This window comes from Anser brachyrhynchus, assembly GCF_964034855.1.
Source record: "Anser brachyrhynchus genome assembly, chromosome: 1".
Classification (NCBI taxonomy): domain Eukaryota; kingdom Metazoa; phylum Chordata; class Aves; order Anseriformes; family Anatidae; genus Anser; species Anser brachyrhynchus.
In genome coordinates this window covers 43,152,485-43,165,354 of record NC_137694.1, presented here as the reverse complement: position 1 = coordinate 43,165,354, position 12,870 = coordinate 43,152,485, and the positions used below count along the sequence as shown (strand labels likewise).

Sequence of the window (12,870 nt, the reverse complement as noted above, 5' to 3'; positions counted from 1 at the left end):
ACAGCTGAGAGTTGACCTCATTGCTCTCTGCAACTTCTCGAGGAGAAGAAGCAGTGACAGAGGTGCTGGTCTCTTCCCCCTTATAACCAATGACAGGATAGGTGGAAATGGCATAAAGCTGCACCAGGGGAGGTTCAGACTGGACATAAGGAAAGATTTCTTTACCATGAGTGTTGTCGAACAGTGGAAGAGGTTTCCTAGAGGTGGTTGATACTTCATGACTGCCAGTGTTCAGTGGGTCTTTGGATAATGTCCTCAATAACATGCTTTAACTGTTGGTTAGCCCTGAGCAGGTCAGGCAGTTGGACTTGATGATCTTTGAAGGTCCCTTCCAACTGATCTGTTCTGTTCTAAATGTTATTCGTAGGCTTCAGTGTGCTTTTTGTGCATTGCTAGAATGAGCAATGTGAACCTTAGAAGGAATTCAAGGGACTTAGCGGAATAACCAGTCTGTGCTTGGTTGTTAAACACAGTTAATAAGAAAGAGTCATTTAGGTGTATGTTTTATGCTTATTTATCTCAAATTATATTAAACGTTATGTAACAATCATTATGTAGGAGAGTTAGGTTAACGGTAGCCTCAAGCAGATATTCAAGACTGGTAGCACCTGTAGTCTTATAGAGAGTGAGATTTAACACAGAAGATTTCTTTTCCTAAGAGCAATAATGAGTTTGTTCTTTCACCAGAATACAAATTAGCTACCAGGATATTGGGTGCTATGAAGCCTGTTAGTTACCTACTAGTAGGATGTAGGCAATATGTAGTTACATGACATCAAACCTAGCTAATAATCCCATAAAGTATCATCAGCTCGCCTTTGTGTAAGCTTCTACCTTAGTAATGAATATCTTAACTTGTCAGTAACTGTTCCTATATATGAAATATTGTGACCTGTTTTCAAAACAATTCAAGGTCATAATTATTCAATAATTAAATACACGCTTTTAGACATTCTAGCCAGCCACATTTATGGCTGTGCAAGAAAAAATGGTATGGACAGCCTACTCTCATGATTTAAGATAAAGGGGAACCTGCAAGTATTGATAAAATAGAGCATTACCAATGGTTCGATGCTGTATGGGTTTTGAAGCAACAAGTATTTAGTGATTCATAACTGCAGTTGCCCAGTGGTTGCTTTATATAATGAATTATTTGTTCCTAAACCATAATACTTACAATAAATGTTGAACTGATCTTAGCAAGATTATGCTGAGAATGTAGACTCAACCCATTTTATGATGGCATAACCCAGTAAAAAGCTAAAGCAAACCAGAGATCCTTTAGAAGCTATAAAATATCTTTTTCCACATTTTTAATTAAGGGCAAAATCCTGGCCTCAACTGAAAGCAGTGTCAATTCTACCAATGGAAGAAAGATTTCATTTCAAATATAGAAATGGTGAGAGATTCATAAATATGATAGTGTATGACACATCATCAGGCCAGAGTGGTGGGGAAGTTTTGCCTATCAATGGGACAAGCTGTTGTTTATAGGTCAATTCAGTACGGAATCTGACACCTTGTCTGCCAAAGTAACACTGACATTACCAAATAGGGATGTTTTGGAATTCCTGCTAAAGTATCACCAGATCAGTGAAAGGTAAATATAATGTGTAAAGTACAATTGAATTTGCAATCCTCAAGGACCCCAAGCAAGAGATTGCCATAAATGCTAACATACTTTACCTGCAAAGGTTCTCTCTGAGGAATAAAACAACATAAAACACATGAAAAGATGAAATTGCTGATGAAGTAGGTCAAGACAATGCCCAGAGTAAATCAATGACATACAGTTTGCTGGTTTTATGGGAAGATTAAATAAGAGATTTTGTTTGTATGCATTCACCTTTGTCTTTCAAAAAATTGTCCATATGTCTTATATAAATATTATTATTTTTAAGGCTGATTTCAAAACTACTGGCTAGTATCAAGGCACTTTTTTATATTTTTCATCTAAGAGTGAGACAAATCTAGAGAACAATACCAGTTTTCCTTCCCGCAGAGAGTCTTTTCCTTTTTCCTTACTGAAAATGTTTAAAAAGGAAAGTTAAGGACCAGAGACAGGAGGCCAAAAGTGTATACCAGAAAAGACAACACAGGGAAAGTTGTATATGTTGGCAGTGTTGATTTTATGCCCTTTATATGAATGTACAATTCTGTCATAAAGGGTTATGTTACCCATTTTCCATGTCTAACCTACCAGACTGCCAGCCCTTTTGCCTATTCCTAGCTGTGGTTGGTGAAAACTAGTACCATGGCCTTTCTCCAAAATTTAATTTTCAGTTCCATTCTTCAGAATCTGTATGCTGAGAAAATTACTTTTTTTTTTTTTTAAACATTAGCCTCCTAAATCTTTATTTCACCAGAAAGGTGAGAGAACAAAGAAGCCGGGGTGGAGGCTAAGATACCACTCCGATCAGTTAAGATCATTTGAATTTGGATCAGTTGCAGGGAGACCCTGGTTTTTGGATAACACAGAACTAAATTGTCTCAGTTTTGTGAAATGGTGTGCTAGAGAAGTGAAGGGAAAAACATTGGAAGATGTATAGTTAAGACTGAAAAGTGTTGTGAGAAATATAGATTGATGTTTTCTGTAAACTTAAGCATGAACATGTTTAGCAGACATTCAATTATGTGATGGCGTGAATGCAGCATTAACATTGTCTTATGAGGGAAAGGAACTGTCCTGTCTCAGTTAATATAAAGTCCTTGTTTTGTTTCTATAATTAATTTCATTTTGTTTTCATGAACATTTTAGGTGTATCAATACATGCATGAAACCATAACTGTTAATGGCTGCCCCGAGTTCCGAGCCAGGGCCACTGCAAAGGTAGGATACGTGCAACTGTTGAAGTACGTGGTACCAAAGTGACCTAGTAATTGACTGTGCGCGTGTGTGTTTCAGGTATTCGTGTGTACACTGTAAGAAAATTTAGACATCAGTGGCAGCCCAGAGTCTAGAACCAGTGCTACTTCCCAGGTAACAATCATAATGGAAAATTTAAACCTTTATGCTGCTTCTGTAGCTTAAGAAAAGAGAATGATTTTATGGAATTTGATGTTTTTTGAAAAGCCGCTTTGCAAAAGCAAATCTACTGGTTCATTCTATAGAAGTCTGCCTGCAACAACCTATATTTTAATGGACTATTTTCCCATACAGCTCATCCAGTAAGGACACAATGATTTAGGAGGTAGCAAGTACACAGTCAAAATTCCACTTAAACTAACGGGAACTATAGGTGCTGAGCAAGTAGCGAGGATGAATATTGACAGAAATGGCCAGATCAAGAGACTCCACAGCCAAAAGCAAACCCACTTCTTCTAATGCATTGCCTGTTTTAATAAAATATTTTGTCTCTCTATCCATATGAGCCTGCCTTTCTCATATCCTTAGACCATGACAGCTACCTTACTGCTACTATTAAAACGATAATCTTCTAAGGAAATCCACACAACTATGGAGGAATACATTCTATGTGCTGGCATGTAGTGTGCTCTGTATTTTCATAACATGCACAAAAATAGATGCTTCCAAACAGGGACGTCCACCCACCATGGCTTTCTTTTTCCCATTATCATTTTGTGCTCAAGACTATCTTCTGGATGGTAAAGCAGGTACTATGCAAAACAGGTAAACCTGTAAAAGCCATAAATCCGTGTTAGAAATATTTCATGTTGGTCCCAAGCCTGTGAATTTAGTGACAAAACTTCCAGAAATCTTAATGGAACTAAGATCTTACCATTATGCATTTGCATTAGGGATTTTCGTTTAAAGCTGTATCGGAAGATGAAGATCGGGAGGATGTTATAAAAAGATTTCTACAGCATTTTATAGAAGCAAGCCCGATAGGAGCCAGCAAATAACCTATTACACACAAAATTGCAGTATGTTTTCCTTACTAAGTAGAACATTCCTTTCTGAAGGCTGTTCTGATTTTAACCTTGTTCTGAGAGAAACTTAATGGACAATGTAAATTTTTAGGTCTATGCTACTATACAGAGAAATGTGTATAGGAGATCCTGATTTGTCTACTCTGCAGGTAAACATAGAAATTATTACTATGTTCTATAGTAAATGGGGAAATATCCAATTAGTGTTTGCCATTCTCATTTCTTATTCATATAGAACAGCAGGGTTACAGAGCAATGTTTCAATATCGCAATTTCCTGGTTATTTCTGGGCTGTCTGCATTGCATTCTCCTAGTGCATTCATGTCTGACATAAAATGTGTGCATGATGACAAGGTCTGCATGTGCAAAAACATGTAACTGAGAATGATCCATTATGTCACATCATCCACTAGCTTCTATTAAGCATAAGCATTATTAGGATGCTCAGAAAGTATTAGCGTAATGCAGAAGTGTACTAGCAGGTTGGGCTACAAACACATGTTGAAAAGGATAAAAGATTTTCCTAATGTTTATTTAATGATTTACTATAATTATAGTAGGAAAACACAGTGAAAAATGAAATACAATGTGTCATAATTTTCTGAGTGCAAGCTTTACAGTTGTATGTTTTTTTTCCATAATAACAATCTGTTTTTTAAATTGATTTATAAATCTATTGTCTTAAGATCTAATTTTTCAATAAAAGTTTTGATCTGATTATATTATAAAAAATCATATTCCTGTTCCAGGAGTTATTTAGTTAGTGAGATTTCATGAAGATTAAAATGAAACTTTTTAAAAATAATACTCTTTTAGGAATTTTTCTGTGCTCAAAGTATAAAATAACCAATTACACACCTCCAAAAGCAGAGCAGAGAGTAAACAATTCAGTTCATCCACTTGATATTTCAACTAGGAACACAGTACAGATCACATCATCTTATCCAACAGTAACACTTTTTCCCTGTGAAAGGGCAAAGAAGCAGCTCACTAGTGTTCATAAATGTTCACCACCGCGCAGTCAGGCTTCCAGGTGTCTCCTTCTGGCTCTGCTGCTAACTTTCTGCATTATCTTCGATAAGTCACTTAAATTCTCTGTTCCTCTGCTTATTCCTTTATTTCAAAAGCATTGGCATGGAACTTAATTTTTGCAAAGTGCTTTCAGACAATCAGAAAAAAGGCAGAATAAGATACTTGAATGTTTTCATGGGACTTAATTCTTCCTGCAAAATGATCAACAGAGTGTATCAATGTTCTCTCTGCATAGCCAAATGGCTCTTTTTTTCTTCCAGGCAACAGTTGCTGCTTTTGCTGCAAGTGAAGGCCATTCACACCCGCGAGTGGTGGAGCTGCCAAAGACTGATGAAGGCCTGGGCTTTAATGTGATGGGAGGAAAGGAACAAAATTCACCTATTTATATTTCTCGCATCATTCCTGGAGGAGTGGCAGAAAGGCATGGAGGGCTCAAACGAGGAGACCAGCTGCTTTCAGTTAATGGAGTGGTATGTTGAAATTTGATAGACATTTCATTGTCATCTGGATTTTCATTTTTCACAATTGTTCTGATACCATGATATAAAATGCAATACATGAAATAAAAAGAAATAGCTCTGCGAGAGACCTTCAGTCTCTGCATTTGCAGTGCAGTGAGGCAAAGCCACATGGACAACTTTGTGCCACCACAATTTCTGTTGGAGTGGAGGTTGCTTGAAGAACTTTAGTTTAAATTCACACCACATGCTGAATTTACAGGGAAGCTATGTCTTTCTAATTGTTAATTCTGCAAATTTCTTCTGTGGTAAGAGCATTAAAATGAGCTTTGTCATTTTTGCACTCCATATCCTCTGAGGCACACAGATCTTTCTAAGTACAATGATGCCTCAGTGGCAGTAGTCTTGTGACCTTCAGAGAATTTGAAAACATAAAACAAAATAAATTTGATATGCATATTTGCTGCTGATTTCCTGTGGAAAGTACATTCCGGGTTTCTTTCAATGACATATATCCATCTCTGAAACCTTTATCAGAGAATCAGCTGTACAGACGAACACATACAGGGAGCCTGTATGGTCAGTAAAAAGGTAAATTTTTACATAGTCATTCTGCATTTAAGTCAGTACTGCAAGATGGAGTGTTTTGCTGTAGTTTTACTACAATGAAGTGAATGTCAATATGGAGGTAAAAATAAAAAGGCTGCTGGAACAGAGGAAAAGCAGGTTCCACCTATATAATGTGGGTCAAATTCTACCTTTCATTTTGTCTTTTATTCCCTTTTACAAGGGAATGTAAACTACTAAAAATGTAAGCATACTCATTCATATAACCCCACACTTCTCTTAATGAAAACATAATAGTTTTTCATGCAAAACCTACATCTAAACCTCATATTTAAATACACCAAGGGGAGTTATGAGCAATTTCCAAATCCAGTCATAAATATAAGACTTTCCAACTTAATTTTTCTGCTTGTAAAGAATGAAGAAAGTGCTGTATTTTATACACTTTCATGTTGTCATGTATTTCTTTCAAACAATAGGTATTCCTCTTATCTTGAAACAGTATCAGCGCAACACTTCAGACAGACTTTTTGCCATTTCACTATCAACAATCTTGTTCTCAAAAAAGAAACAATAATTCTGCAAGCTTGGTAGCCCCAGTACACAATGAGAAGGAGAAGGTAGACAACAAACAAACAAAGACAAGTCACTACAAAGATTATTTAGTCTCAGGGAAAAAGAAATCAAATGAACATTTAATAAGTAAATTGCCTGAACTTCACTGCCTGGAAGTAGATCAAATAATTTCGTGATTGTTCAGCTTTCAGTAGGTGACTAAAGATGCAGGTGAAAAGAGTTTATGTACTCCAACTGATGTATGATTCTCAAAAAGTCCTTTTACTTTCAACAACATGTAGGCAGATACTGGGCGGGAAAGTGGTGAACCTTCAAACATCTAGATACATTGACTTTGACTCTATTGTCACCTCTATTTCATGATACGCTTCAAAAAAATTCACAAATGTGCTCTACAGTATGGATTAAGCTAATATAGCAGAAAACACCATATAAAATTTCCTGTTGCATGTAGGCACGCAAGAAAGTTGATTCTGAGATACAACAGGGCTATTTTTGTGTTTGGAGTCTAAACAACAGAATTTGAAGTTTGAATTACAATTGCATACTTGAAATAATGCCTGCGAGCAACTGTTCATAAACCAATCTTGGGCTTATTTGAGCCCATACAATATAAAAGAGAAAAATTATTGAAGTAGCAATTTGTTTGCAGACAGCTTGAGACAGGAGGAAAAAGGTCTAAATTTAACATCGTTCAGTGGGACTAGTTCACTCTGTGCTTCTCTCAATTTAACTGGAGAAAAGCAAATAATATACAGTATGTACAATACAACAGAAGGCTCAGCAGTGGAACATGGAATGAAAATGAAATATCTGTAACTTGTTTACACTCAGAAGTTGGTGGTTATCCAACTTTATAGTTATCAACATAAAATTAGAGCTGTGTGTTCAGAATCCAGATTCGATATCCCAGCATGACTGGGACGACTGTTCCTTGAGCTGTTTCACCGGATATTAAAAAATTTGATTTCTCATTACACTGGGGATTTTGTTACATACTTTTGTCCCACACCCCCTAAAAGTAAAGGAAATTGAAAGCAGTAAGCCCTGCAGATGGCTCAGCAAAGGCTCTTGCTGGCGACTGTTCATACCTGGCAAAGATTCTGTGTTTATCAAATACCTGGTGTGAGTCAGATACGGACAGGGATGCAAAATAGATTTGTAATGGCAAATTTCTCACCCAAACATTTTCTTGCAGTTACCTAATAGAAAATTCTTCTCTGTTTCTCAGCTTTTGGTTGACAACCAGATTCTCTTTTTTGTCTGCAAAGGAGTGGGTTTTTGTTTTGTTTATATGTATGACAGATATGCGTGCCTGGATACTTTAAAGATTGGTGTTTTCCCGCACCATATCTGCAGTTCTTTCAGCTATTCCTGTCTCTGAAGTCTTTTGTCATTCCTTTTGATGCAATCTGCCAATGCAATAAGGGAAAAGAAATATGTGAATAACATGAATATAAATAAATATATATAACCAAAAATTACATATTAAAATATATATTCTGGAACAAATTTATTAAATCCCATGTTTGATGGTTGGGTCTAGAGTAACATGAGAGTCAGATCCTTGCCATGTCCCCAGCCAGTGTAATCCAGGCAGCAAAATCCCTTGCGCAGCTGTGACTGAAACCAGCAGGAGTCCTTTGTCAGCACAGCCTCAGTGGTTTGCAGAGGTGGGAAAAGTCAAGCAGCAAAACAACTTTCTTTGCTGGTATAAGCTCTTTTCCCTACTCCAAGGCGCTCTTCTGTTTCAGTTGTGCAGCTACAGCTATGCAGGTAAAGCATTTCAGAGGCCTTGAAAATATGAGTAGAAGCAATGGTGAAGATGCTAATAGCAAGTATAGCAACGATATTTAAAAGCAGCTGAAAAATGGCTGTTAAGATCTGAGCTGGGTAAGTTTGGTAAGTAGGATTCATATTTAGCAACACGATCTTTTACTTTGGCTTTGTTAGTTTCCCCATTTTCGTTATGGTTCAGAGCTTTAGGCTTAATTCTTTATCATTACTGTTCAAGTCAATGGGAGTTTTCCATTGACCTGAATAGCAACAAAATCAAATCCTTCATTTCTAATTAAAAAGTACTGCCTGTAAACTGGAAGAACAAGGCCGGAGGCGAATGGGGAATAAAACAGGCAATCAGGAATTAAATTAAATACAGATTACTAATTTGGATGAAGTGTTAAAGTACACCGTCTTGTAATTCCTTTAAAGAACAGACACAATCACAGTTGCTTATTGATGTCAGTTAAAACCATCCAAATCTTTGAAAGCAAAGGAATATTTTAGCTTCTCTGCCTAGCTTGGGGAACTTTGTTTTTCATAGCCTGTTCTAAGTCCGTACTGTTCCACAACAAAATTGATCACAGCAACACTGAATACAGTGTCATTTCCTTTGAATGTCCATGCCACATCGTGCTGGCTGTGATTCACAAGAGAAAAATGAAATGCAGAATAATGCAAAGTTTTATACAGTTCCTTTAATGACGAGAAGTGGGTTTACAAAAGCCAGTATTACCATGTCACAAAGCAATGAGTTACAAAAAATAGCTAATCACAGTAAGTGCTGGTTATGATCTCCTCTTCCAATATTGAGCATTTATGGGTTAGGGGACTTTAATTTGTGTCTGTGACTTTTTCATGAAAGCAATTTCACAAAATACTCTGTGCATCTATAACTTCCTATTTCAGCTCTTTTTGGAGCATCAGATACACTCACTGTTTCTTATGCAGCAACAATTTCTTCTTCTTCAAATATTTTTGACAAAATTCTTTTTTCACCAAATTACTTATGGGTGGCAGTGTTTGTTGAGCAGATTTATCCCAGTCACGTTTTCTAACACATCTGGTTATCACAAATAATGAATTCTCTTGAAGATCTTTTAATAGGAGACCTACTGGAGGAGTTTCATGAGCATATGGTTGAAAAACATAAAGCCACTTATTTTTCTCAGCGATCAATGGATATTTATTTCAGGGTTTCCTCTGTTTCTGGTAGTCGTTTCAGCACTTGAAATAACATTCATTATCACAGAATCACAGATTGTCTGAAATTCAAAGGGACATTTGGAGATCATCTAGTACAACCTCCCTTTTCAAGAAGGGTCCCCTAGAGCACATTGCCTAGGACTATTTCTCTAAGTTGCATTGTTTTTAAAGCATCTTACATTTCTGTAGAAACATGGTTCCAGTGACTTGACCGACATATGAAATAATTATTTGGATGAGTATGTTGAAGGACATTTAACAAGAGGCAGGAAGATAAACAGCAAGGTGATAAGCTTGAATGGTGTTGTTTATATTATTTATGCAGAAGTGCATTGTGTCTGTTCTTTGAAACTTTTAAATCATTATTGCTAGCTCGTAATGTGCCACAGCAGAAGTAATTTTTATTCATTCTGTTCTTGCACAATGTTACTCAGTCAAATAGGTGAGATGAAAATAGGATTTTTTTCTAACATCTGACAGTTGCTATAACAGTGCTAAGTTATTCTTTTAGCATGAATTGAGCATCAAATATTTTGAACACTGCTGCTTCTCTTTGGAGGCTTATGGGTATAGTTTCATTTTAAATAGCATGGTATACACAAGTTTTAAAACAGCATGCAGTAAAACTTTGATTTCTTATTTTATGTGGGAAGAAATTGGCTTATTTTTTAAATGGTCTAAAATCCATTTGAAGATCTCTGTTGTGCAGGCTTTTTTCTGTGCAGAGATACTTTTGTTTGTTGGAATACATCCTACAACACGTGGGCAATCGCAGACCACTAGAAAATGTCACCCTTGCTCCTAAGGTGTGGAACAATCAGCATGCCTGAAAAGCACTCCAGTCAATCCATTTAATGATAGAAATTAAATATTCTTTTCACAGCCAAATCACCTCCCCCTTTTGGAAATTTACTGTTTCAAACAACGCTGGCATAGAAATCGAAGCTTGTGCCCCTTTGGGTATACGTTTGACTTCACAGCAGATACCACGTTACTACAAAACATGTTCCATCAAGGGAGGGGAAATATGTTCCTTAGGCAAGGACTTGAAATGTTTCAGTTGTTAGTGTTTGATTGCATACAACTAACCAGATAAAGACTGGTTTATTTCCAACAGAACCAGTGTTATATCTATGTTGAATGTGTGAGCAGTCCCATTAACTTCCTAGCACACGGGATGTCCCTAGGAGCAGTGGCCACGCTCCTTTTCCTGCAGCTATGTGACTGCTGAATCACCATGTGCAATTCACAGCAGGATCCAGGCAGGGCCAGGGCGTAAGAAAGACATCCTAATTTCAGACTTGCAATTTCTTCATTTCTTACCAACACGTAAATAAGATTCTATGTTCGCTCTATTACACTTTATTTTTCTACCTTGCAAATAGATTGGTTGGGTTTTTACTGCAGGGGTTGTTGTTTTGTTTTGGTTTGTTTTTTGACATTGTTTGCATAAAGCATGCAGAGTATTTACCCTCCTGTTCACATAGATCATAGGTTAGGTTTGTAAAGCAACCTAAAACAGATTTGAGTTATTTAAAATATGAAAACGAATACACTTCACAATAGCGCAGAAATCTTACTTAATTCCACACTTTGCCTTAATGACTCCTTGAAAACTGTATGGTCTGTAAATTTCCTGAAACACTGACAGTCTTTCCATGGCACCACGTATAAAATAAAGGGCAGAGCTCTAGAACAAAGCAGCATTTTCGCTGTTAAATCTGTGCTCCTTGCCTCCAGAGTGTGGAAGGGGAGCACCACGAGAAGGCAGTGGAGCTGCTGAAGGCGGCTAAGGACAGCGTCAAGCTGGTGGTGCGCTACACTCCCAAGGTGCTGGAGGAGATGGAGGCTCGTTTCGAAAAACTGAGAACAGCACGGCGCCGGCAACAGCAGCAATTGCTCATTCAGCAGCAGCAACAGCAGCAAACTACACAGCAAAATCACATGTCGTAGGTGAGAGTATTCATTGTCTTCCTTAAGGCCCTCTGGCAGGGCAGGGCCGCACACCAGGGCCTGTCCCACCACCAGCCAGGGGCACCGGGGCAGCCCCAGCCCGGGCACCGGGCACCTTCCTGGGGACAGGAACAGGCCAAGGCCAGGCAAGGCCATGGCCCATGGGTGGGCCCAGCTGAGCAGAGCCTGTGGCCAGACAGGGCAGGAGCTGGCAGCCCTGGGGGTGACGAGGGATCCTGGGCATGGGGTGGGTGGGGGAGCCATGGAGGTGGGCAGTGGCAGGGCTGAGTGTGCCTTTGGAGTCCCACAAGCACTTAGCACAGTGAGGATGAGGAGAGGTCATTCTTTGGTACATTTCCATGTGGTCTGTCCCATTAGAAATGTATTTTGAAAATAACAAATTCTGGAGCCAATTTCCCATTAATAACCCATAGATCAATACCCACTATGCAGCATGGGCTTATGTGCAAGCAAGACTGCATACAAAATCTGTGTTTCCTGGGTACATTTGTGACAAGTACCAGATTTAGACATAGTTTAACAAATTTTCAATTGTTCTTTTACTACTGGGCAACAGAAAATCAATATTTTCTGCTGGTATGTGAAGAAAAGCCTTTCTAATCCTTATCCTGCTGCAGGAACCCCAAACTTCAGCCCATGGTTCCTCTGCAGGGACCCTACTTACTTCTCCTCTACAGTTTGGTGGGAAGTATTTATTCATGACTGACATTCAGTATTACAGTAGCTTCCAAAAGGCTTGCATGTTTTCCAGTGTAGTCAAAACAGGTAGCTTGTGAGGTTCAGAGACATCAAAACCCAGATTCTCCACAGATGCATGGTTTTTGAAATCAGTGAGAGCTTGTGACATGAATACATTTACAGATCTGCTCAGTTTTCCCAAATGAAATCAAATAGGAAGCATGTGGTAAAGCAAGGACTTAAATCCTAATCTTCCACATCTCATACCAGCTGTTCCCAAAACAGGGCATTTGTATCAGTTGTATCAGTAGTAGTCTACAGGTAACTCATAAAGTCCCTAAATTGCTGGTTAATGAAAAGCTCAACATGTATGCTTGCAGCCCAGAAAGCCAATCGTATCCTGGGCTGCATCAAAAGAATTGTGCCCAGCAGGTGGTGGGAAGTGATTCTCCCCCTCTGCTCTGCTCTTGTGAGATGTCACCTGGAGTACTGCATTCAGCTCTGGGGCTCCCAGCACAAGAAGGACATCGACATATTAGAATGAGTCCAGAGGAGGGCCACAAGGATGATCAAAGGGCTGGAACACCTCTCCTGTGAAGACAGGCTGAGGGAGCTGGGGTTGTTTGGTCTGAAGAAGAGAAGGCTCCAGAGGGACCTTATAGTGGCCTTCTAGTACCTAAAAGGGGCCTGCAGGAAAGCTGGGGAGGGA

At 38.4% G+C, this 12,870-nt stretch overlaps 1 protein-coding gene across 2 annotated transcripts in view; it reads left to right on the top strand.

Annotated features, from left to right (window-relative positions):
- LIN7A (lin-7 homolog A, crumbs cell polarity complex component) overlaps positions 1–12,870 on the top strand; it is a 49,573-nt gene that overhangs the window by 33,659 nt on the left and 3,044 nt on the right. Inside the window, exons 3-5 of one of the 2 annotated variants that reach the window (XM_080557691.1) lie at positions 2,759–2,830; positions 5,184–5,393; positions 11,250–11,458. In XM_080557691.1, the coding sequence (XP_080413817.1) occupies positions 2,759–2,830; positions 5,184–5,393; positions 11,250–11,458 (491 nt within the window). Of the gene's footprint in view, positions 1–2,758; positions 2,831–5,183; positions 5,394–11,249; positions 11,463–12,870 lie in introns of both variants that reach the window. The other variant, XM_080557692.1, reaches the window with a different exon arrangement.